At 40.6% G+C, this 26,406-nt stretch overlaps 1 protein-coding gene across 3 annotated transcripts in view; it reads left to right on the plus strand.

Annotated features, from left to right (window-relative positions):
- The window catches only part of mtor (mechanistic target of rapamycin kinase), a 77,504-nt gene that overhangs the window by 46,718 nt on the left and 4,380 nt on the right, over positions 1 to 26,406 (plus strand). For all 3 annotated transcript variants that reach the window (XM_040013675.1, XM_040013677.1, XM_040013676.1), the window contains 22 exons: positions 102 to 241; positions 4,241 to 4,341; positions 4,911 to 5,026; positions 7,754 to 7,831; positions 8,313 to 8,420; positions 10,862 to 10,987; positions 11,616 to 11,747; positions 13,629 to 13,744; positions 16,076 to 16,193; positions 16,699 to 16,896; positions 17,269 to 17,369; positions 17,535 to 17,631; positions 17,742 to 17,840; positions 17,960 to 18,082; positions 18,744 to 18,926; positions 19,432 to 19,566; positions 21,026 to 21,200; positions 23,956 to 24,091; positions 24,216 to 24,363; positions 25,459 to 25,581; positions 26,120 to 26,202; positions 26,316 to 26,388. In XM_040013675.1, the coding sequence (XP_039869609.1) occupies positions 102 to 241; positions 4,241 to 4,341; positions 4,911 to 5,026; positions 7,754 to 7,831; positions 8,313 to 8,420; positions 10,862 to 10,987; positions 11,616 to 11,747; positions 13,629 to 13,744; positions 16,076 to 16,193; positions 16,699 to 16,896; positions 17,269 to 17,369; positions 17,535 to 17,631; positions 17,742 to 17,840; positions 17,960 to 18,082; positions 18,744 to 18,926; positions 19,432 to 19,566; positions 21,026 to 21,200; positions 23,956 to 24,091; positions 24,216 to 24,363; positions 25,459 to 25,581; positions 26,120 to 26,202; positions 26,316 to 26,388 (2,709 nt within the window). The remainder of the gene's footprint in view (positions 1 to 101; positions 242 to 4,240; positions 4,342 to 4,910; positions 5,027 to 7,753; positions 7,832 to 8,312; positions 8,421 to 10,861; positions 10,988 to 11,615; positions 11,748 to 13,628; positions 13,745 to 16,075; positions 16,194 to 16,698; positions 16,897 to 17,268; positions 17,370 to 17,534; positions 17,632 to 17,741; positions 17,841 to 17,959; positions 18,083 to 18,743; positions 18,927 to 19,431; positions 19,567 to 21,025; positions 21,201 to 23,955; positions 24,092 to 24,215; positions 24,364 to 25,458; positions 25,582 to 26,119; positions 26,203 to 26,315; positions 26,389 to 26,406) is intronic.

Consider the following 26,406-nt stretch of genomic DNA (forward strand, 5'->3'; position numbering starts at 1 on the left):
GTCACGAAAAAACCCACATAATCCCAAAACATTATGATACAGTGTTATAGTTTGATATGTCTTCTGTAATCGCTATCCTACTGTATTTTTTCATCTTTTAGGAAATCCAAGCCACCTGGTATGAGAAGCTACATGAGTGGGAAGATGCCTTGGTAGCATATGACAAGAAGATCGACATGAACAAAGAGGATCCAGAGCTCATCCTGGGGCGAATGCGCTGCTTAGAGGCTCTGGGAGAATGGTATGTTATTAATCTTACCTAGTATGAGTTCAGTAGGGCTAAATAAGAATAAGTTGACAGTGATAATATGTTCTTTGTTTTTTTTTTTTGTTGTTGTTGTTTTTTTGTTTTTTTTTAATCTTGGGTCACATACGTACATAGGAAGCCATATTCCTAATGAGACCTGACATTAGGTCTCTCATTTGATACCTCTGAGTTGACTAAAGACATTTTACGAGAAAACACATGAACAGTCACCCAGGACAAGCCAGAGGTGCTGCTACACCATTGAAGCAAAGCCTCAGCGCCATAATAGCCACCCACTTTGATAGAGCATACTTAGTGGAAAAAATCACAAGATGGATAGAAATATGTTGATCATCACAGAGTTCAAAAAGCAAAGCAGATGTTAATTAGCTTATATAACCTCCTGTCATTATGATGCACACTATGATTCTTTCCACAAGAGAATGATTCAGCTGAAATAGAGCTTTGTGTTTGTGTGTGGCAGGGTAGGGCTTAGAGATGATATAACAGTTGACCAATGTTAGGTTTTGCTACACAATGACATTGTGAAGGTCTCAGTACTAATCAAAAAGTGATTTAAGATTGCGCAGTTGATGCTTTTGACAGTCTTATTAGAGAGTTGGACACCTTTTAAGCAAATGTTTAGTCTAGAAAGTTTGAAGGAAGGAGCCTTTAGAATTAGGAAAGTCTTGCTGCCATAATTCTGCAGTAATGAGTCCTTCTGTGTTCTGTAGACATTAGTCAGTTTTGCGAAAGTCTGTTAGTTCAGGATGACTGAATGCAACACGAGCAAATAATCTGTGTATATAGAGTCATTTTAGCATGTTGTTTCTCTGCTTTTAGGTGGCTTTCATTGTTAATTGGAACTTAAAGCTATATAAGGCACTGAATGTGTTCCTCTTGGGGTGGTCTGCCTGTCTAATAAAGCCAGTTATCAAATTTTAGGCATACATTTCATGTGCACGTTTTCATTTCATTTGGTTTTCACCTTTAAAAGTATTTTACAGTGCCAAAATATACTTCTATTTGTCTGCTGTAGACACATGTGCTAGTTTACTTGAGGTTGTACCTGTTGCCTTCATTGTTATGTGATATCCAGGCAGATGGAAAACAACTTCATTTCACTGACCCCCATCCAGCCCCGTCTCTCTCATTTTCTCTGCCTATCCTTCCTCTCTTTCTCATCTAAGCTTCTTCCAACACCCTGCCATTAAAGCACCTGCAGTTGGTTTGACTTCCTTCTGGACATTTCTTTGATTGTTGTTAATGCAGAATCAGTCTTGGTTGGATGCACCTGACCCCAACAGGAACCTCCATCTGTTTGGTGGGATACTCGCTGTTATCAGATTGTTTTGGAACAGTACACTGATGATGTTCATCTGTAAGAACAAATGAATGTATAAATAATTGCAGATGTCACAGAAACATTATCTTTTGTCAGTTTCCTTTTCATTTTGTCCAGATGTGCTTGGCAGGAAAGTAATTTTGTGTGAAATGTCATTAGAATGAGAAGATCCTTTTGATATGTGGTGAGGAAAGACCAGTATAATATTACAATACTTTAAAACTACCAGTTAAAACAGTTTCTCGTAGTTAATTTAAATGTTTTTGAATCTCAAACCTGTTAAGATAAGACAAATATGAAAAAACCCATTAAAGACTAAACAATATACAGTATGGAAAATACAGGCTGTGACTACAGTGGACACTTGTCACTGTTTTTAACACTGAGTTTCATCTAAGTTTGTACGTTGTAATTTCTGTCTTATCTGCCGCTGGCTGATTGACCAGCAGCAGCACAAGGAAGAGTACCCACAGACCAGTTGTACCACACTGCTCCCTTTGACAACAGATACTGTCTAAAGGTAGATAAGCAGTCAGAAGCAATCACGCTACCACTTTTGGACCATAATTTCCCCATTAGACACCTCTGATATGCAAATCAGTATCTGTTCAATAAAAAAACATTCCCGTGCATCATCTTACTTTGACTTTTGTAGTTCAGTGTCATCTTGGCCATCTATTTAATGTTCCAGTATTCAGTTCTATTTGTTACCTGATTAACAAGACATGTTAAGTTCAGTTTTTTCCCCTCAATGCTGTACATACTGTGGGGTTGATCTCACTCCAGTACTTTAAATTTGTTTGCTTTAATTGGAATGTTTCAGTTTCTTTTCTTTTTTTGTTGTTGTTGCTCACTGTTCTCGTGGTTTTTTTCTTTCTCTTTTCTTTCACTGCTGTGATCACCTACTTCCCCACTCACCTACAAACAACACCCTCTATTTCTGCATATTCACACACCACGCAAACACATGTGCTCAACGGCAGCACATTTACAACAGCCTCACAGCGCACACAGACTTATAGGACACACACGCAAGCCACGCTTGTTCATATTAGTGAATATACACACACATAGTCAGACTTATGGAGCCACTCACCACACATATTTTTTCTCTTCCTATTTACAAACAAGTGATATTTCCACATTCTCTTCACCCATCTAAACGAAACACCCAGCGTACATCATTAGACATACACACACAATTATGGGCACACTAAGGTTTGTCACATGGAATGTAAATGGAGCTGGCACCAGAGAAAAAAGGTTAAAGATATTTAACCAGCTTAAAAAACTACAGGCAGATGTTGTTTTATTACAAGAAACTCACAGACCTGTCACAGGTTTAAACGAACTTAAAACACCTGGTTTCCTAATGTGTTTGCAGCCTGTTATAATTCTAGACAAAGGGGAGTAGCAATTTTAATACATAAAAATGTTAATTTTACAGTACTCAATGCAGTTATAGATCCAGAGGGTAGATTCCTTATTATTAAATTATCAATATTTAACAAAAAGCTATGTATTGTAAGTATATATGGTCCAAATGTTGATGAACCCTCATTCTTCCACGGATTTGTTAGTGCACTCTCTGAAAAACCTTGATTGCACACTTATTCTTGGAGGCGACCTCAACCTTGGACTAAATGAAGAAATGGATAGGCTCAACACAACAGGAACTCAGCGCAATTGGCAATCCACAAATATAATCAAACAGTATATGAGCGACTATGGCCTTTGCGATGCATGGCGCTCCCTTCACCCCAACAGTAAGGAATAGTCTTTCTTCTCACATGTCCATCACTCCTACTCTCGTCTGGATTATTTCCTAGTCAGCAGCTAACTGCTGAGTGACATCTCAGACACTGAGATGCCCACCCTTCAATTTTAAATCCATGTAGACATTGAGGGTTCTCGGGAGGGGCCGTGCTAACACCTGCTGCTCTCTGGCAGCAGCACCATGCTCTCCCGTGTTTTAAATGCACCTTAGAACAACACGGGTCTTCACACACCCCTGTTCTCTGCTGGCCATCGGGGCTGGCACTGCATCCCCCTCTGGCTTCTGCTCCGTGGCTACTGGCTCTCCTCAGCTCTTCCCAGGACGGTGGCACGGTTGCCCCTCCGGTGGTCCTCCTTGGGCTCTCGTACTCTGGGGCCTCTGGATGTCTGGAGCCTGGATCTCCTCCATGCCTGCTTCATGCCCTGGGGGACGGGGCTATGGCTCTCTACACCCTCTAGCAGACCGTTACATGGGGAAACCTTTTGAATACAAGCGCGCTGATCCACAGAGGTGTGCACACGGGTGTTCACTGTTCATAGACATAAACTACACCTTTATTGGCTGCTATTTCCAAGCACATTGTACGCTGTCGGTCCTGCTTTCTTGTCGGTCTTTCTTTCTCCCTTTCCTATCCTCAGTCATGTCATGTTGTTACAGACGGGACGTCTGTAACAACTGAAAATAAAATAAAATAAATAATAACAACAAAGGTCGAACAAATGGACCAATACGGCAAGGCCGTGATGATCCATTGGGTATTCTTGTTGGTCTTCAGACAACAATTCTGACGGCTAAAGAACCAAATGGGACAGGCAAAAAAAAAAAATAAATAAATAAAAATACATTTGTTTGTTTTGTTAATGTTTTCCAGGGGCCAGTTGCACCAGCAGTGTTGTGAAGAATGGACACTTGTCAGTGAAGAAACGCAGGCCAAGATGGCGCGCATGGCTGCTGCTGCTGCCTGGGGTCTAGGTAATCGCTCAAATACTTAATATGAGACTGCAAATAATTATTCAAAATAGTCATTGGGGTGAAAATGTGAATATATATATATGTATATTTAGCAGTCAGGGTACAGAAAATACCAATGCTGGGCACTTAAGCCACTGTCTGCCTGACTCAGTGAAACAATGCAACAGTGAAAACAGTACCAGCTCTTGCCAAGTCTTGCTCGCATAACCAGATGGGAATAGTATCCAGTCATAACATTGACATATCGTAATGTGCAATGGTGGAGAAAAGCAGGGAACACACTGCTAAAGCAACCCCAGAGGTTTCTGGTCTGTTGCTTTGACTTTCCTAACTAAGCGGTAAAACCAGATGTGACACCCAACTGGCAGGCTTGTCTTTCTGAAGATGATGTTGAAAAACATAATGTCGAGGTTATCGTTATTTACGCTGTGGTGGAGCGTTGATTAAAGTAGCTGTGACTGCACACTAAGTAATATGTAGATACCACATTTAAATATTTACTCATTATGACAAAGTTCTTGCGTAACTCCTGTCTTTGTTCTTTTTTTTGTGGCGTTATTGTTGTCCAGGGCACTGGGACAGCATGGAAGAGTACACGTGTATGATCCCTAGAGACACGCACGATGGGGCTTTTTATAGAGCAGTGCTAGCCCTTCATCAGGACCTCTTCTCATTGGCCCAACAGGTGGGTTAAGTCATCATTCACAAATGGGCCCAGCTCATACAAATACACTAAAGTGTGTATTTTTAGATACGCTCTCATAAAGACATGCTTCACTTGAAATTACCCCGTCTTATGTTGTCTGGAATTTTCCCTAGTCTTTATAGCAAAGCATGAGATGTTCAAATCACCAAAAACCAAACATTGTAAAGAAACATAAAATAGTTTTACAGCTCCAAAAGGGATCAAATTCCTCCCATCAGCTGCGGCTGTTCATTAAAACTAGTAAAATACACCAGGTTTGGGTATTTTCTTTTCTTTTATGATGTGGTACCTCCTTGGTGTGGAAATGTTATGTAACTCCCCAAATTGGAAATCATTACGGCATTTATCCTCAAACAAATAAAGAGCCTATTAGTCCTCCTGTCTGCATGTCGACAAGGTCTGGTGGAGGTCAGGTGGGTTGTGTTTTCCTCATCTGATCACGTTTGAGGATTGTAGATGAGTTCATGGTCCCTGGAGATGCATTTGTTCAAACTGGATGGAGCAACGTCTCACGCACACATGCCTCAGCTGCTTCTTCAGCTACCCTTGACTCATCCTCCGTGTCCCCTTCTCACCATCAAAAGCCCTGGAGACTTGCTTCCTCTGACCTCTCTTTCCCTTCACAGCCCTCCCACACCACACACAATTTAGAGATTGGGTCCAGGTGTGGCCCACAGGATTCTTCAGAATAAGGGAAGTTTTGACTTTTTGCTGACAAGAAGCCACTCACAATGGTGTGGCTGTATCTCAGGTGGCAGAGCAGGTCAGCCACTAATCAGAAGGTCGGTGGTTCGATCCCAGGCTGCCTCCTGGCTGCATGCCAAATATCCTTGGGCAAGATACTAACCCCATGTTTGCCTACTGGTGGTGGTCAGAGGGCCCGGTGGCGCCAGTGCCAGCGCCATTTATCAATGAAAGGGGAGGAATGAGAAGCAGATGCAGAGAGGGAGAAAGCTCGAACATCGACATGAGATCAGTCTAGTTTTCCGGATGCCGTTGGTAATCCTCGCACTTGAGAGGCTGGCTGACGCTTTCTTTCCTCTATACCCCCAACAACCAGACATGTGCTCCGTGAGACTTGGATGGCATCTGTGTGAATGGTTTCAGGTTGCTTTGCTTTATAAAGCCCACTGTTTGGTCTGTTGAACTGATGATGTGTAGACACTAGTCATGCTCCTTGCACAAGATTTATGATACGTCTGCTCTCTGAATGCGTTTGATTTGTACATTTTCTTGTGGGTTTTGCAAGTCACATTCCTCTTTTTGACATCTCAGTCACAACTGGGCTTTGTTTCAAGGCCTAGTTATGTTTTTTGTTTGTTTTTTCTTCTGCAGTGGCTGATTTGGTCCTAAACAGTCATACACAGGCTGTTATACTACACTGCAATCATAAGCTAATATCACTGAACTTAAACCGTAAATGCAACCTTGTCGTAAAAGAACAGAATCCTTGGGTGATGGTTGGTTGTGCTGCCAGGAACCAGACACTGCATTTATCAGGAGTCGTCTGGACTGCACATTTTCAATGAGGCCCCAGCGTGGTAATTCAGGAGTAAACAGGACCATAACAGAGTGAAGACTATAAAGAAGCAGCTTCATTGTCACCTCATCCCCACCACCATCTTGTTGTGCGTGCCTGAGGAGTTGTTTTGGCATGCAGTTGCTCCTTTCCCTCCCCACAAAAAATAATTGGTGGGAGTTGGTCTGAAACAGCTGTGTGCCCTGGTCTTAGACGCTTCCTCAGTAATCCTCTCATTTTACCTTCCCTCTAATAACAGTTCCCAAAAACATTGACTGTACAAGCTCAAAAATCAGCAGACTTGCAGCTAGAATACGTGTGTCCTTGTTTGTCCCTTTAGCTACTCTGGATCGGGTCTTTGTCTCAGTTACGGTATTTCTGCCCCTCGGGGTACGCATTCACCGGTAATGGAATGTTTGCAGCATCCTTGAATTTGGAGAAGTCTCACAGGGAAAGTTGGAGACTTGCTGAGTGTGTGATACACTCCAAAACTCCAAATGTAGTGGAGGAGGGAGGAGAGTGAATGGAAAAGAAAAGGTTTTTGTATTCTGTTCATAGCAAGAACCTTGACTAAGAGCTTCCATTGTGAGTTCTTTGTCAGCCTGCATTTCCCCTCTCTGTTTCTGTAATTGTGTAAAAATTGACGTTATTTTTAAGACACATTTGACAGCCTTAAGCGTGGTTACATAACTTTTGTACTGTTGCTCTCAACAGTTCATTTACTTGTCCTTATAAAATGTTTGGCACTCAGCAGTGCATCAGATCATTTTCCTATACAAGCAGGCATTCTAGTCCTAATTGCATTAATGTGTCACTGTTGGCAGCTCTTAAGTAAGAAAGGTTTGAACAGGAGGCTGTAGCATGACTTTGTGCTTTTATACCAAGTGTTTTTATTTCCTAGTGTTACCCAAACCTAGCCAGTCCTGACGCAGGGAGTTTTTAGGAGAGTGTGACATTGTGCTATGGTACATTCAGGGGCCAAGCTTGAGGAAATGCCCTCTGCAACCAGTAGTACCAGTGGTGTATTTAGAGAGAATTCAAGGCCCGTTTGCTAACTAATAGTTGGAGCATTCAGGAACGTTTTTTGAAAACGATAGGGGGGATGTAGCATATTTACATTTATGTGTGGTGATAAACTATGGATGTTTTAAATGTAACACTATACTTCTTTTGTGCTTTTAATGCAGTGCATTGACAAAGCAAGAGACCTCCTGGACGCCGAGCTCACTGCCATGGCGGGAGAGAGCTACAGTCGAGCCTACGGGGTAAATGTTACCATCTTCTTCATAGCATTCATATGCAGTGAGCTTGTGTAACAGCTATAAAATTGAATTTTCATTTGACTTCCAAGTTTCAAACCCTAAATGTCATGCCACAGCTGTGTCTGTTTCATTGTGTATCTAAATGGTATTATCCAAACATATCAACAGCTGAAACTAGAAAACAGCTGTTAATATGAAATCTGATCATAGTAGATTTTGATCCATAGTGCAGCAGTAAACATGGTAGAGATATGGAAAAAAACAAAACAACTATTGATATCGGTATAACCAATGTTTACTGAAGCTGCACAGTTGGGTCCAGTGGGTTAATTAATGCATTTGTTTGCAATTTCTGATCATTTTAAAAGCTGTTATGATCTTTTAATGATTCACAGAAGCTCCATCTTAGCAATGTAACTGCTATAATCAACTGTTATACTCAGTATCTGTGTAAGTAATCTGAGTATGTTTTTTTCTTTCTCAGGCCATGGTGTCTTGCCAGATGTTGTCAGAACTAGAGGAGGTAATCCAGTATAAGCTGGTGCCAGAGAGAAGGGAAATCATCAGGGAAACATGGTGGGAGAGGCTTCAGGTAATAGCACACGATATGTGGACACAAACAATATTATTTTATGATGTTTATTTAATAAATATGATACTGTAGCGCAGTGCCTACTCTGTAGTATTCCAGTTCCAAATGCCCAGTGAATGCACCACATCACCCATCCATTCACATGTCACCCCCGGCCTGTGGAAGTTGACGTAAACTGTCTGCCTTCTACTTTTTAATTGACGTAGTCTCGCCCTGGGTCAACACGCCTGAAATCAATGATTAGTTCATTACCAGCCTCTGGAGATCTTCAAGACATGTTGAGGAGGTAATTTAGCCATTTGAATCAGCTGTGTTGCATCAAGGACACATCTAAAACCTGTAAGACACGGGCACTCGAGGCCTGTGTTGCCTACCCGTGCCCTAAAGGAACAATTCACAGATATAAGTCGTAAATTTTTTTTTTAAGAGTAAATTAACCTCCTCAAACATGTGCACAGACTAATAAAGAAAAGAAGATTAATTTTGATCATATAGTGACTTTGCGTACCATTAGTGTCATGAAAAAAAAATGAAAAGGGTGGCTCGTTTGATGTAATCCACACTGCAAACCAACTGTAAACTCCTCATTTGATTATATCATTATTAATTGTGAATTTCAGTGTTGTATATGTTGTTAAATGAAATACAAGGATTTTTGGAACAACCTTGACTCCACAAGCGGTTGGGAAATATTTACAGCCTGCCAAGTCTTTGGTATTTGAGACGAATGTCATCCAGTGTAAAATAATGAAGTTCAAGTACATCTTTTCCATTTTGCGTGACATCTTAATTAACTGTGTTTTGCCCTTTTATGTGCACGCTGAGGGGAGGAATATTAAGTCAGAGAGAAAGACTGTTAAAATTTTGATCTGTGATGCACCATTCCTGACACTTTAAATCATATCAGTCTAGTTGTTCTAATGCAGCATTAATTATATGGCTTAAGATCAGCCCTTTTTGGAGTTCCTGCTTCTCTTCTCCTGCTCAGATGTTATGGACACTGCTCTGGAAATTTTTCGGAATTGAAATGCAAAAACCTGTGTCATCCTTCACCTTTACCACGTGCCAGGAACCGTGTACTCATCTGAAGACACTGTGTCCCTGCCCAGATTTTTTTAGTATGTTGTTTTTTTAGGTTTTTTTGGACAGTCTGATGTGGAAATGCCAGCGCGCTTAATGCAATTGGATCACTTTCCTCCCACTCCAGAAGGTCACAGTAATGTCCCGAGATACAACAAAGGACACTGGCTTTGATTGACCAAAAACAAAAACCGAAATACGTGGAGTGTATGAACAATATGGGTGATATGTGATTTTTGGATTGTTGTATTTTTAACACTTTTGTTAAACCAAAGTATCAGATCCACAGACAGTATAAAAGCTGCTATCATCACACACTGGTTCTGGACTCAGCATTTTGAAGTTTCAATGTTAGCATTTGGGGGGAGGGGTTTAGAGCCAGAAGTTATCCTATATGGAAAAAAAAAGTTAAAGTTATTGGCTACTTATAGCAAGTTTGATTATCCAGCTACATTAATTTACTGTATTGGTTCAAGACACAAGTGCAAATGCTAGTTAATCTGTACAAAAAAAAAAAAGACAGACTAATAAAACATTAGTATTTCATTCACCAAAACTGAAGCACAAATGTGCTGAATCACAGACAGTATCACCGTAGTTAATCCATTAAAGTTGCTGAAAAAGGCAACCAACAGCACACACAAACAGTGAAGAGGTCCAAGTTACTGACATGAAGAAATAGAAGCGAGGCCTAACATACAGCAGTTGTCTTTAGCACAGCAATGCGTTTAACTCAGTTATCCAGGTTATAGCAAAAAAACAAAAACAAACTGACCCCACTCACAGTGGGTTTCTGGACAGAGGTTGAAACTGTCTTTGTACCACGTTGTGAATATGCTTCTGAATGTTCTAATGTTTTAATGTTGAAGTCTCTGGAGATTGACTCTCTGTTGGAGCAGCCTCAACTGGGAAGTAGAGTAACGGCAGTTTCCTCTACTTCCAGTTGGCTTTATGTTTCGGAGATACTACAAAAAATGTAGTGTTGAACTTTACCCTAACATTTCAGCTTACTGAAAGGTCCCATTATAGTTTTACCATTTAAGGAAATACAGTTAACATAAGCATTAAATTAAAGAATTCCTTCAAGATACGATTATCTTTGTAGATGATTTGTTGTACTGCTAAAGGTTAAATGTTTGTTTAATAGAAGCAGTGGTCTTGCAAATATAAATATGAGACCTGTATATTTATCTTTTTCTGCCATGTGAGCCTGTACTTACTGTGGGCATTTTAAACAAATAATAGTGAAGTCATTGAAGCATACATCTCCCTCACGTGTGTTTGTTCTCTCAAGGTTCACTAGTAGGTACCTCTCTCTCTCTGAACAATGTGACGGAGCAACAATATGTGTTTTCCTTCAGGGCTGTCAGCGCATTGTAGAGGATTGGCAGAGGATCCTAATGGTCAGATCTCTGGTCATCAGCCCCCACGAAGACATGAGGACCTGGTTGAAATATGCCAGTCTTTGTGGCAAGAGCGGACGCCTGGTGAGTACAGTGACATGTTTGTACAAGGGAAGGGATTCTACAGATGAATTCTAGTCACACAGCGCTCACAACAAAATCAGAGCTGATTCTGATCAGTTTTTCCAGGAGGAAAAAGGAAGGTCATTTCTAACAAAGTGAAGTGCAACTATGAACTCCTGAAATGAAATGATATTTCATTTGAAATGTTTTTAGCTGGCACTGATGAAAGTAGAACAGCTGCACACCTTCAATCAGCACTGTTTAGAAACCTGATCGTTCATATCTTCTCTATTAAATTTGTGCAATTTTCTGTCCCTGACCTCAACGTTTTTATAATTGATGGTAGATGGTTGGCTATTTTTTCCACATCTGCTCTTATTATATTTAAGTGCACACAAAAGATAGCAGAATCTCCAATAACTCACTGTAACATTAAAAGTAGACGAGAACGGCCATCTTAATGTCTTAATCTGTCTTCCTCTTTTCTGAAAACCTGTTTTCAACTAAAGACAAATACAGGTTGATGTTTCTGTAGTTTTGCAAGTCCCTAAAAGTCAGGGGTAATATCTGTGATTTCATCTTCCAAATTCTTTTTGAACTGTGAGTCTTCTGACTCGGGTACTTTTTCTTGGCCACTTTCTCCCTCTAGGCACTGGCCCATAAGACCCTGGTCCTCCTCCTAGGTGTTGACCCCTCCAAGCAACTTGATCACCCATTGCCTACAACCCACCCTCACGTTACCTATGCTTACATGAAGTACATGTGGAAGAGCGGCCGCAAGGTAGGACCATCAACAATGTTTTTGTAGGTTCAAAATTAATGTTTCCTAAAAAGCAGAGGGCAGCATGACTAGAGATCTAATTTATCACTCTTGTATGCGTGTTTTGAGAATAAATGAAGTAATGATCAAAGTTTTGTGGAGGCTAGAAAGGGAGTGCTTATATTAGTCACCATACAGTAATTTCATAAACAGCCGATTTATTCATTTGAAAGGTTTAAATGAGCCAGAAATAACATAAATAATGTGAAAAATGTTAATTGCTTGTTTATTTATTGCTGGATATGTAATTCTGACAGAAGACTCACCATTTTAAATTAAAACATGATGAGACATCAGTGCTTGTGTCTGCTGCCCACAAGTTTAAACAGTGTAGTGAGCACTGGTTCTTACATTAATTGGCATGTATCACTAATAGTCAGTGCAGGCAGTCAGTGACAGCCAGAGGAAAAATCTGTTATGCAATCTTGTCTTCAGATACGTCTGTAAATCTTTCCTCAACAGGCTCCATAATTATAATCACAGGTATGAGGTAGGGGATTTTTTTTTTCCTGAAATATAATTTGAAAGAGCATTTTGGGGGATTGGAAAAAAAAAAAAGAAGCCATTGTTAACATATTTGCAATGCAATATTGTTCAATTGCGAATTAAGTTTTATTCAGTTTTTACTTAATTTGGGCTTCCAGCAGCAACTGTGGATGGAAATATATAATTTTGCAGAGTGCTGTGATAAGTGGCAGATTTGACAGAATTACAATATTTGATTGATCAGTAAAACAACCCAGCTGTTACATTTACATGAATGTTGTTATTAATCTTAAATATCCATGGCAACAATGGAAAAAGTGCTAATAAATGTTAGTACTTCTTCAGAAACACTTGTTCTTTCTGTGTTCCAGCATTCAGCACAGTAACACAGGTCAAACTGCCAAATACTGGCGGCAGTGACTCAAGGTTTCAATGTGTGTGTCACCCGAGCAGCATGGCATTGAACTGCCCTGCCCTGTGCCATTTTACACACGCAAGCACACTTGCACCCATTCGCAAACAGTATACACACCCCTAAACGCACTTAAACATGTCCAGATTTATTTCTAGGTGTTAAATAGCATATGTGGCTCCAGGCTGCATTCTCATTAGGGGACTTAGGTAAGTGTGAGTGTGAGCATGAGCACTGCTGTTGCCAGGACCAGCTGCTCTGCTCAACTGACAAATAATATAAAAACAGAGACCAAGAGCAGGGGCAGGACCCTACTGTTTCTGGGTTTTAAAATGTTCAGGGACATTAGCCCTGTCACTGATGACTGAATCACACAGTAGTAAGGCATCTACCAGTAATAGTCAAATTAGCATTAAAGGCAATGCTTTTGGAAATGATGGCTTTATCTGTTTTCTCATGTTTCAAACTGTGATCTTAAAGTCATTCATATATATGCATTCATGCAGATGATCAGGTGAAAAAGATGCAGATTACTGGTCAGCATTGCAAGTCTGGGGATGTTGAATAGTGTATAGGACACTTTTCTTTGCTTTAAGATCACGTCATAGGAGGTCTTAACCAGCTTAACAAAAACCTTGACTGCAGAGGTGCGCTAGCAAAACAGAATAGCAGGCTTTCCCCTGTAGAACCAACAGTAAGCCCACCGACACTGATATGTTCAGAAAACAGTATTTGCTGTTGGTTGTTGTGAATGCACGAATTAAAAAAGTGATCAGCGTTGATAAAACACTCACAAACCTGTCAAACCAGAAATAAAAGACTAATCATAAATGTGCAGTTTGTGTAGTTTGACTTAACTGATTTCGTTAGGATGCAAACCGTACACAAATATATTTTAAAGTCATGCTAAAGTTTATTTGCTATTGCTATTTGCATCTCTCCAGATCGACGCTTTCCAGCACATGCAGCATTTTGTGCAAGGAGTGCAACAGCAAGCTCAACACGCCGTTGCAGCTGAGGACCATCAGCGGAAGCAGGAGCTCTACAAGCTGATGGCCAGGTCTGACCTTTTTCTGGAAACACAGTAACACAGACGTATCGCCAAATAAATACAAGCTTTCTTGGAGAACATGTCACAGGAGGAAGTGTAACGAGTTAACAAGGAAAATTAAACCTGTTTGTTATTTCAGTTTCATAATCCTGGGATTATTCACACTGACTCACTGTCACACTTTTCTGAGTTAACTGAGTGTAACAAGGGCCATCACTTATGTTAATATTGACATCAGAACATTAAATGGTTGCATTTTAAGTAGCTTTCGTTTTAAAGAAATCATTTAAGAAGCTGAGAATTTATTCCCCTTTGCCAGTCTCTGTATACCCACTCTGGCATGGTAGAGAAAACTCAAAGCAACATGCTGAGGCAAGGAAAAAGTAACCTCATGTATTTCCTCCCTCATGCTCTAAACACGTAGGGTCATGTCCAGTGCAGTTTTATTTCCACGAGCGTGACCCATTCTGGCATAGCACCTTTTACAAATCCACTGGCATCCTGTGTGATTTTAGTTTTTTCTGTTCTTCCAAGGCTCAAAGCTTTCAATAAACAAATCTATTGGCAGGAAATGTGGCACCATGCTGATGGGTATCACCACCACAGTGCTGTTAGTTTGCACCTTTTCCAGTAGGCGCTGTGCTGTTCATTTGATAGTCCTGGCACATTGGTTTGCACCTTTACCCTATCATCACCTCACCTCACAGTGGAAGAAAGATGCAGTAAAATCTTTTGAAAACTCGACATTCCAGTAGCTGTTGTGTGGTTTTAGATTGTGATTTTTTTTTTTTCTTTTTTGGCTGAGAAAATGGAAGGTTTCATGTTCCCAAAAATGACTGGGAAAGACTTCAGACTGTTAAAAAAGATGCACGCTCTTGTGGGCTCATCAAAATATTTGAGAAAGATATCTAAGACTTCCTTCTTTTATGGTTTAGCTGCTTTTCTTTGTGCAGAAGAGACTGATTACTTTTTAAAGAATTTGGATGTGCTGCATTGTCTCTCAAATAAGTCAAAATAAGCAAGAGGTGTTGCATAGGAACAGGTATAATCCCATGTACAGTAAATCACACAGTGTCATTTGGCCATGTGCACAGAGCAGTCATGTGTACCCTCCCATCTCATAAATCAAACGTGACAACACATAAGTGGGAACGTGGGTAGAAGGGGCTTTTTCCACTCACTTTTTCATCTTCCACAGAATGGTTGTGTAAAAAAAAGAAAAAGAAAAAAATGCATGACGGGGAAAAACACCTGTACGCTGTCAGACAGGACGGGTTCTCTCTAGACATTCTGACACACTTTCTTTAATACAGCCTGACTACATGGTATGGAGAACACCTGGACTGCTCAGACACTCACATATACACAGTCATACAGACACCTCCACCCCCAACTATCCTGTATAATTCCACTGATACTAATCAATAACTCTGGGGTCTGCAGCCGGAAGAAACATGTTCCAATGTCACCAGATGCCTCGCCTTAACTCCTTCTTTCAGTAAAAGTTGAACCTGTCAACAGTTTACGGACACAGTTCCACACAGATGCTGAACTTGAGCTGTACATCTGCATGGAAAAGCACTCGTACGAAATTACGTAATCCAAAAGGCAATTTATTGAAGGGGCTCTGACATATCCACAGTACTGATAGATGGTTTGACAAAGCAGTGCTTGCCAGTTTCTCAGTTTAGAGTAGTTTTATCTGAATTATGTGTCTTGGCCCTGCCAAGCACAACTAGTTTGACTTTTGCCTGTAAGCATCTGTGTTTTTTTGGATGATGGATTGAGCAAAGTCCTCCTGGGATGCCACAAAGCTCACCGTTGGGTTAAATTAGGGGAAAATTGGTTTGGATAATTGAAAATCTCCAGCCTTTCAGTAGATAAATGAACTGTTGCCTCACGTATTACTACTTTTGATATATGCCTATGAGACTTCCAAGCTGTGCATCATTATCGGACCTTTTTATATAAACTGCCCTTGGATTTCCTGAATGTGACTGCCAAGTCTTTATAAGCAATGACAACATAAGCATGCTTATAAACTCATGAAGATATTTCTTTTTGGCTTGTCCCTGGAGTACATTTGTTTCCTTGTCACTAATGTAGTCACTGAATTATCTTCTTCTGCAGAGCTTCTCTTAATGGCGCTGATCTTTATTACCTTCTCATGGTCTAAAAGAGGTTTTTATTCTTAATGCCAAAAATATCAAGGGCTTAAATCTGACTTATAATATATGGTGCACCAAATAACTTCTTTCTGCCAGTCAAAATGGTATATTTACATGTGATTGAAGTACTAATGTTAGAGTGAATTTCCCTCTTCTCTCTTTCTCCATTTAGATGTTTCTTGAAGCTGGGGGAGTGGCAGCTCAGTCTGCAGGGCATCAATGAGAGCACCATCCCCAAAGTTCTGCAGTATTACAGCAATTCAACTGAGCATGACCGCAACTGGTACAAGGTCAGCTCCTCTCTTTTAACTCTGACCTTTAACATTTGGCTTCTCTCTCTGGCTGCAATAAAATCCCAGCTGTGTCAGTAAGTAAACGTCTCAGCCCTGTTATGCCACTACGAAAACCTTAGACCTCCATTCCTGCGCCCTTATTATTTTGCTCAGTAGATACTCTCCAATTGTTTTCTGCGCTCCATCACATCAAAGATATGTGGTGATGGAAGAGCTGAAAGCATCTCTGCTTTTTCTGCCTGTGCTGCAGGCTACAGAGATGTCTCTACAGACTCTCTCCCCATCCATCTTCACCAACTCGCTTCAGCTTCAACCTTTAATAGCAGGTTGCATAACAGTGCAAACATCAAATTCATATGTTTGTATGAGAGAAATTACAGCGCCCTGGGAGATATCTGTCCCATAGCAAACTGGAAAATGACATCATGAACAAACGTGGAAGTTATTTCCAGTTAATAGCTCCGAACACCAGTTTCACTCGGTTTGAACTATCTTTCGGCAGGCTTGGCACGCCTGGGCTGTGATGAATTTTGAGGCAGTGCTGCACTACAAACACCAAAACCAAGGGCGAGATGAAAAGAAGAAGCTGCGGCACGCCAGTGGTGCCAGTGCTAATAGTGAAGCCAGCAACAGCGACAGTGAGGTTGACAGCACTGATCCCAGTCCTGTGCCCTCACCAGGTCAGAAGAAGGTCAATGAGGTGAGTTACGGAAATGACACTGAGCATTCGGTGTCCTCTTGTCCAAGCGCTCTAAATTCAGCTAGTGCTTTATGATACTTAACATACCTGACTTGGTGTGTAAGCCATTATACACATATTATCGCCAATTTTCAAAACTGCTCATCAGTCAGAATCTTTTAATGTCTCACTGTCATCTAAAACACATTAAACATATAAGAATTCAGGTTCAAACTGATAATACACCACATAAATCTAAAACCGCAATATTTTACATCAAAATGGTCAAAAGTCAAGACTGACATGGCTGAAAACTGCAGCTTGACTTGTGTCATCTGACTGTTTGTTTTTTAATCATGAAAAGCATATTTTTTTTATACTCTCTCGCTTTAGGACCTCTCAAAGACGTTGCTCCTGTACACAGTTCCTGCTGTGCAAGGTTTTTTCCGCTCCATTTCCCTGTCCAGAGGAAATAACTTGCAGGACACGCTTAGGTGAGTTGTGTCCGACTGTAACACACACACACTGGACAAGTAGCCCAAAGAGCACCCATACGTGCTATGTGAGTACAGGAGGCCCTCTAGTGGCTGACTGTGATTGATTCACAATGGTCAAAAAGGAAGAGAGAGTCTAGTTTTAATTTGTTTTCTACTGCTCAGGGTTTTGACTCTGTGGTTTGATTATGGTCATTGGCCCGAAGTGAATGAAGCTCTGGTGGAAGGCATCAAGACCATTCAAATAGACACCTGGCTGCAGGTAATATATGTAGAGAAATAAAATCATATGAAAAATATTTTTTTGGGTGGGAGAAAAGGGTGATTTGAGTGCAATTTTGAGAGAATAGTGCAATGTTTTTATATTTACAGGTCATCCCGCAGCTTATAGCTCGAATCGACACCCCTCGAGCCCTGGTGGGCCGTCTGATCCACCAGCTGCTAACCGACATTGGACGATATCATCCCCAGGTAAGTCTGCTTATTCTACTGGAGGCTATATTTTAGAACACAGAACAGCCACATTTCTTTTATGAAAAGTTAAAAGCTGTACTCTCAGTGATCAGCGGTTGTTCTGTGTTCACATGCAGGCTTTGATCTACCCACTGACTGTGGCTTCAAAGTCCACCACTACCGCCCGCCACAATGCTGCCAACAAGATCCTGAAGAACATGTGTGAACACTGCAACACCTTAGTTCAGCAAGCTATGATGGTAAAACATCTCTGTTGCACTACTGAATTAAAACATCTTTATAAATTGCATAGTAAATAGTTGTGGGTTTGTTCCATTGGGTTAAATTTGAACTTTATAGTCTAGTGGTCTAAACATTTGGCTAACAAGTGGATGATCCCTGGTTTGAACCTGGGAGAAGACACAAGGTTCCAGCATCCAGCATTTAAATAAATGAATTAAGACTAAACCTGCCAAGTCAAACAGAGCTAACTGCTGTGGCGATTCCATATTAATGAGGGAGCAGAGCTGACAGTAGCTTCTTCTTTATATATATAATTAACAAAATATTTAATTTCCAAACATGAGTTATAGAAATGTAGATAAGGTTTTCTGGTTCTTGTTATGACTTGTTGTATCATTTAAAATTAAATGGGAAAGGCTAATTAGCAGCAGAGGAGGAAATTCAGCCTTTTTTGTTGTGATTGTGAACATTTCTAATTGTAATTGAATTGTAATGTACATCACCCTGTAAAAGGAAAAAGCTTGATGAAGGTGAACTTTGCATTTCCTTTTTTCTTTAAAATATTTGCAATTTATATTTTCTGTATAAAACAATTTTAAATTGTCCAGATTTTACCTGTGAAAACAGGTCATCATTACGCTACAGACTGACCTTTTCCTTTTGTTTTCCTTCATCCAGGTGAGTGAGGAGCTCATCCGAGTGGCCATCTTGTGGCATGAGATGTGGCACGAGGGCCTTGAAGAGGCATCCCGTCTGTACTTCGGTGAGCGCAACGTCAAGGGCATGTTTGCTGTACTGGAACCCCTACATGCCATGATGGAGAGGGGACCACAGACCCTCAAAGAGACCTCTTTCAATCAGGTTTGAATCTTCTCGGTTTGATTTGTTGTCGCGGTGCAAGCAATGATGACAGGGACTGGAAACAGTACTCAAGCAGTGTGTGCACTAGCTTCTGATTCTGTTCCTAAATGTAAATGATGACTTTCACATTATTTTATTACATTTCTGTCAAAAAAAGGCTTAAAGATTAATGATTAAACATTCTATCCATGCTTCAACTAAACTGTTGAAAACAAAATGTGTTCTGATATGGAGGCTGGAAGATAGAAAATTGATGTTAAATCATTCTACCTTATAGAGGGGCCTTGGTGGCCTGTGCATATTATATATATACTTTTTATTTGGATCCTCATCAGCAACAGCAGTGGTAGAAATATTTCCAAGCTTCCACAAATCTAAAATGTATACCATCCCACACAATATAAATTTATCATAAGCCAAATTAAAAATTTAATAGCTCTTCAGGAGAGAAAAGAAATTGGACACAAAAAGAAAACGCTTGTGTTTCTCTTACTTCATGCTACAGGCTTATGGGAGGGACCTGATGGAGGCACAAGACTGGTGCAGGAAGTACATGCGCTCTGGAAATGTTAAAGACCTGACTCAGGCCTGGGACCTCTACTACCACGTGTTCAGACGCATCTCCAAGCAGCTGCCACAGGTGATTGAAAATATGAAGCCTACAGTCAGTTACACTACTTTTTTTGTTAATAATATATAAATCACCATCCTAATGATCACTGCAGTGTGCCTCATGTAGTAATATTCAACAGTATATGCAGTATATGTACAGTATTAGCATTTTTGTGCACGTACTGTGTCATATGGTACGTCAGAGTACGTCTTTTGTGCCTCCTGGAAAAATCTGAGCTGCCATCTCACCACGTCTGTGTCCATTCCAGTGTTTCATCAGATTATAGATTTTGCATTTCATGCCCCGACTCATTCTTTGATCTTAAGATGGTAAATGTCTCCTAGTCGTGTAATATGACATAAAAGACTAATGGCTACTGTGTGTTTTTTGCCAGCATACCAACATTAGAAACAACACTGAATGGGAGCTAATGATAGCGACTTCTTTCATTCCCCCATCTCTGTTTAAAGTCATTGAGCAGGAAGAAAAAAACTAATGTTGCAAGATGTTGAAAGACGGCAGGATGGTGATGAGAGTGATGATGTAGGAAGAGGAATGGCACAGCATCAGTGGATAGCATTGCTCATTTTATTGTCACGCCCTCAGGCGCCACTCTGTCTATTAAATTATGGCATAATATCCTAATGTAAAATTTCACAAGAGGCAGAATATTTTTCGAGATATATTTTACAAGTTGCAGGTAGTTTATTTTCTGTGGTCAATTGTTTGGTTTTAACTATCAGCATCTGTCAGATTGTTGTAGCCACTTTGGTACAACATAATGGGTAGATGCTTCAATAGAAAGCAGGGCTTGTTGCTATAGGAGAAGAGATGAAATTGAATTGATAGATGCCATTCCTAGCAGCTATCATCACATTGTTGATGAGTGACATTAAAAATAGTTCTGTCAGCAGCTTGTACTGCACATAATAAATGAAGATGGCGATGCTATTTGACACTGTAGCATGGCCCTGCTCTCAAGGATGCACCCTGCTGTGACATTACAGTACGCAGCATGAAATACACTGCAGCATTACGACATGCTGGGAGCAGTGCAAATATTCCCCCACAGGGCATTAGCATAGAGATAAACCCTTCCCAGAATGCATCCAAACGGCAGTTCCAGCGCAGGGCGGGACAGTAACCATACATCAGCATTCAGAAATGAACCATAAAGGCCTTTAAATAGTGTGCCACATTCAGATTTGATGCAGTGTAAATGACTGATGGTTGCAGACAAGCAGCAAATGCATTAAAGTGAAAGTGAAATGTTCCAGATGATTTATAAAAAGCTGCGTATAAACAAGTTTCTCTGGATAAAGCCTTTTAACTTGGATATGAGCCAGTGTCTGCTACAATATGCATATTGATTTAGGCACTGTTGGCTTGGCAGGCGCTGCTTTGTCAGTGAAGTTTTTGTACACAAGACTTAAAACTAATTGTCTCTTCCTGTGCTACACCCCCACCTCATCAACTTTCCTCACAGCTGACCTCCCTGGAGCTGCAATATGTTTCTCCGAAGCTGCTGATGTGTCGAGACCTGGAGCTTGCTGTACCCGGCACTTATGACCCCAACCAGCCTATCATTCGCATCCAGTCCATCGCCCCCTCCCTGCAGGTCATCACCTCCAAGCAGCGCCCACGCAAACTCACCATCATGGGTAAGATTAGGAGAAAATTGCACAGCCCTTGTGGCTCTGAACCCATTATATTAGGAAAATGGATTAAAGAATATTTCTAGTCATATGCTTTCAGCGGGCATGGGCCGTCACATTAGAGAAAATTCAATATTAATCGAATCCAACAATAAACAGGGCTCAGTTTATTTTGAATTCATCGGTCATGGCATGTGGTGTGGCTAGAATATGACCGTAGAAAACGTTCATACCACCAGAAGCAAGATCAAACAAGTGATAAGCAAATATGAATTCCACTCACCACGCGTGGACCAGACTCGATGGTTATTTAACTTTCTACCAAAATATTTTTGGTTTTTTCCCAGTCTCTTCCGAATGAACATACGGGGGCACACCACGGTTCGTCACAAACCCTCCCAACACTGTTCTTTGTTATTAAATTGAATACTGAAATAAATAACTTTGACATGCTTCCCTCTGCTCCGTTGTGTGATATGAAATATGACAGCGAAGTGCTTCTAAAATGGCAAAGCACTGTAATATCACATTGTCTTGAAGCCAAATCCACACATTATCAATCATAAACTGTTCACTCTGCTTCACACATTTTATGCCCCTGTACCAGCGCCAGCCATGACCGGAGGCAATATGTTTTTGGGTTGTCCTACCCCACTGTCGGTAAATCTGATTCTCACGATATCTTAGGGATTCATTGCCCTTCAGGGACATTTTGCCACAAACATCCACTAGGTCTCGGTGGACTGAATTAATAAGCTACAATATAAGATATAATAATAATAATACGTGTCTAATAAGTCAAAAATGCTAAATTGATGAGATAATGTAGGCAAAAGGTCAAAGTTTGACTTCAGTGTGACGACATAATTTTCTGCAAAAGAAACTTTTCTGGCCGTTATTCAACACCATACCTCAGAAGCACAAGGGGAGATTGTGACCATATTTCACGTGTAGTCGGATATTGAATTGGTGACACTGAGGTGCGGTTTCCACCTTGAAACTACAGTGATAGATTTTTTTTTTTTGTGCTGCAGGGCTGATAGTGTGTGTGAAGCATACATGATTTAGAATTTGTAGCGCAGAGCAATATCCCTGTTTGAACTGTCATCACAGGACTTTGTGTTTCTTCAGAATCAGCGTTATTGACCAAGTTTAATTCCTTCAAAGTCTGCACAGACAGCTGCAGCTTTACTGCTGGGGAGAGGTTACAACTGCAAAACTTCTCTGGACAATACTGTACTTTGTTCTGATGTATTCCATCAGTGTTATATAACACACTCTGTAAAAGATGATGGCTAATAAATCAACTGACCTCTGGAGCAAGACTTCAGATTAAGACCTGTCAGCCACTGCAGGAAACCTAGATTTACTTTCGATGCTCCTTCTTCTGGTACAATGTACTTACTGGGGTTGTCATTAGAAGCAGACTCGGGGTAGAACAGGGGCATTATTTTCCACTGGAAGCTTCGGTTTACTCCATTAAAGGTAGTACAGTGTTGGTGAAATAGTGGAGCAATTAGATAAGTGTCATCGTCTGTAATTCAGATAAGTGAAATATGTTTTCCTGTCTGTCATGCTCAAAACTTCATTCTGCTCAAGAGGACTGAGTCAATATCATAGTTCATCCAGCAGCTATTAACATACTGAAAGTATCGTGGTACTTCATAAGCATCATAGGCTTTATTTATGTAGAGTCTTTTTAATCCTTTATTGCATATCTGCTGTTTATTTAGTCAAAATTATTCGCGTCCTGATGCTAATAGTCAGTTGCGAATCCTTTTTGCTGGAATTTGTTGTGGTTTTCAACAAGTCCCTCACACGTCTGCTGAGCAATTGTACGATGGGATTGCTCCTCCAGATTTGATGGTCTTCTGGCATGGACCTTGGTCTTTAGTTCACTCCACAGATTTTCAAAGGGATTTAAGTCAGGGCTTTGTGCAGGCCAGACAGTAACAGTCACTCTGATATCCCGGAGGTAGTTCTTCACCACGAGCAACGTATGTTTTAGATCGTGGTTTTAAAACAAGTATGACCACGTGAGTCCTCAAAAGTTACACACAAATCATTTTGCATGTTAGGAAAGGCCTGTGGATGTTATCGTAGGCATTTGGAACCCTTTAGAGGTAAATTTCTCTCCATAACTTCAAACCTCTGCCAGGCTTGTTCTGTACTGTTAGGCTCACTTTAAAATTCTTGACGATACTTCTCACTCCAGTTCTTGACACTTTGGAACCACTTTGATAACTTTGTGTATCCATCTCCTGCGTTGTGAGCATCAACAAATCTTTTTCTCAAGTCTAAACTGATTTCTTTAGTTCGTGGCACGATGATTTCTGAAGTGACAGCTCAAACACTCGCCGAAGTTTTTATACTGTGTGTAAATTGGAAGATAAACCTCAGTTTAAGCTTAATTTTACAAACTTTTAGCATTGCAAAGTTAAAACACCTAATTGCACAGCAGTACTTTGTGGTATGGCTCAGGGTAAAGGTCAGTATAGAAAACTAGTATATTTAGAAATCCTGTGTTGAAAATTTCTCGCTCTGTTGAAAAGCACTTGGGGAATTTTTGACAAAGCTTCAAATGTCATGGGGGGTGAGCTGATAAATTTGTTCTCATTTGCTCTCATACTCAGAGGAGTATGAGTTGACCCTGGCAAAAATACCGAGCACTGCCATTTCCAACCATTAAGAGTTTATTTATGCATTTCTTTCCATTGTTCAAGCAGTCCATCATTGTTGTATTTTATTGCCCCATCTGCAGGTAGTAATGGCCACGAGTTCATGTTCCTGTTGAAGGGCCATGAGGACTTGAGGCAGGATGAGAGAGTCATGCAGCTGTTCGGTCTGGTTAACACGCTTCTGGCAAACGACCCTGCGTCCTTGCGCAAGAACCTCAGGTAGACACACACTCTGGCGTCACCACACACGCACAAATTCCAAGAAACAGTTGTGTTTTACTCACCTCGCACATACCTGACAAAGTTGTTTGTGCTCATCCCGGCTGTGTGTTGTGTTCATCAGCATTCAGCGCTACGCAGTGATCCCCCTGTCCACCAACTCGGGCCTGATTGGCTGGGTGCCCCACTGTGACACCCTGCATGCCCTCATCAGAGACTACAGAGAGAAGAAAAAGATTTTGCTCAACATTGAACATCGCATCATGCTCAGGGTGAGGAACTGCTTCTATTTCCACTGTCTGAATAAGTGACAACAGTTTCAGGATGTTTTCTCTCCAACTATGTGCTTATTTACGTTGTTTGATCCCATTAGTTACTTTTTCAGCCAGTTAGCTTCCTTTGAAACTTCAGCATGTCACAAAAAACACATTCACATGATGAATTAACTTCCTGTCTTACTAAATACATTTTAATGTGTTATTGGCTGAACGTACTCACATGTTGTTTATGTTTCGTGCCAACAAGCTGGTCCCATTCGTTTATATAAATTGTCATTTTCATATAAAACTACACACTAAATAGATTCATCAGAGCTGAGGAAGCATCTGTTTCCAGTGATTATTTTGATGAATACCAATCACTCTTTGTGAAAACACATTTACAGATTTTTAATTGTCACAAATTAGCTGCAGATCCCCCCCGGAATTCCTAATTAGTCAAAGGAGAACAACAAAATACATAATTTTCTTTGCTAAAACATCACTGCAGAAAGTAAAAGGTCTTGACCCAATACCAGGATCAGGGGAGAAAGTCAGTGGTTTGATGCCTGGCTCCTTCAGTCTTCATGCCAAAATGTCATTGGGGGAAAATCATGAAGGACAAACACTTCACTTCAGCTGTGTGTGAGTGTGTCTGTGATAGAAATAGCAAATGGGTGAATGTGGCTTATAGTGTGACGTTTACAAGGCCTTAAAACCAGAAAAAGATTTGCACAATTTGCATCCAGTTTATGATTTTCAATCAGATTAATCTGACTTCTTTCCCTTTTAAACATATTAATAGCCTATCCTAGCTGCCTCTTGCAGGCCCCCAGTCTGTCGGTGGTCTGAATAAAAACAGAAAGAAACCAAATATCAGATATTGAAGAACAGCGGTTTATTTCCAAAAGTATTTGATTAACATTTGTAAATGTCTTTTCTTATACTGGTGAGCAGTTAAATTTTGAACACAATCGAACACCATGGGGGTGACAACTCAAGTTTTATGAATGTCTGTGTTCTGTCGATCACCTGTGCTTCTTGCTAATTGTTTGAATTTGTAAATACTGAATAGCGAAAGACTTTAAAGACTTTCAACTCTCACTCCAGATGGCTCCAGACTACGACCACCTGACGCTGATGGAGAAGGTGGAGGTGTTTGAACATGCTGTCAATAACACAGCCGGAGACGACCTGGCCAAGCTCTTGTGGCTCAAGAGCCCCAGCTCTGAGGTAAAGTGCTTCACTTCTTTACTCTGTCAGCAGTGCAGAGGAGGGGACTTGGTCTTTTCACTATCTTTATGTATTCAGTGGTACTTGGATAAAATGTCAAGAGAATCTAATTATAGATCCAATAACTTCTTGAATTAACATCTCTTCCTCAATAAAATACCGCGTCACCTCAAAACTGGTCTTCCTTTGGGAAAGGTTTTCATTGGATGCAGACCAAGCAAAGTAGGTCTTTGTAGTTTCTCATTTTTCTGATTACTGCGGGGATACAGGTGTAGTGAAATAAAATTGTTGTTTTCCCTAAAGAATGGGTTTTCTGGGTTATCTGTCCTACTTTTAAAGCACTGACTCTGCAGGATTTCACTAAGAGACCATCAAATTGAATCAGTTTTAGTACCCCGTGTACCTGATGCTCCATGTGTTTAAGTGTCTGGAAAGATGTGTTCAGCAGCCTGCCAGAGATTTCTGTTTCATTTCCCACAATATTTTTTTATTATGACCTAGAGGAGCGCTCAGAACACAAATGTTATTTCTCCTACAGGTGTGGTTCGACAGGAGGACGAACTACACTCGATCCCTGGCTGTGATGTCCATGGTGGGCTACATCCTCGGACTGGGTGACAGGTGAGCTTCTCAAACAAAACACTAAAAACCCTATATTAATGTAAAAAAGTGTTAGAATGGCCACAAAGAAAATGGTAAAACTTTATTGAGGAGATGATGTTTCTGTTCTCCAGGCATCCATCCAATTTGATGTTAGACCGGTTAAGCGGCAAGATCCTACACATCGACTTTGGAGACTGTTTTGAGGTGGGAGGAGATTTGTAT

Source organism: Simochromis diagramma, unplaced genomic scaffold, assembly GCF_900408965.1.
Source record: "Simochromis diagramma unplaced genomic scaffold, fSimDia1.1 OVJJ01000705.1, whole genome shotgun sequence".
Taxonomy (NCBI): Eukaryota; Metazoa; Chordata; class Actinopteri; order Cichliformes; family Cichlidae; genus Simochromis; species Simochromis diagramma.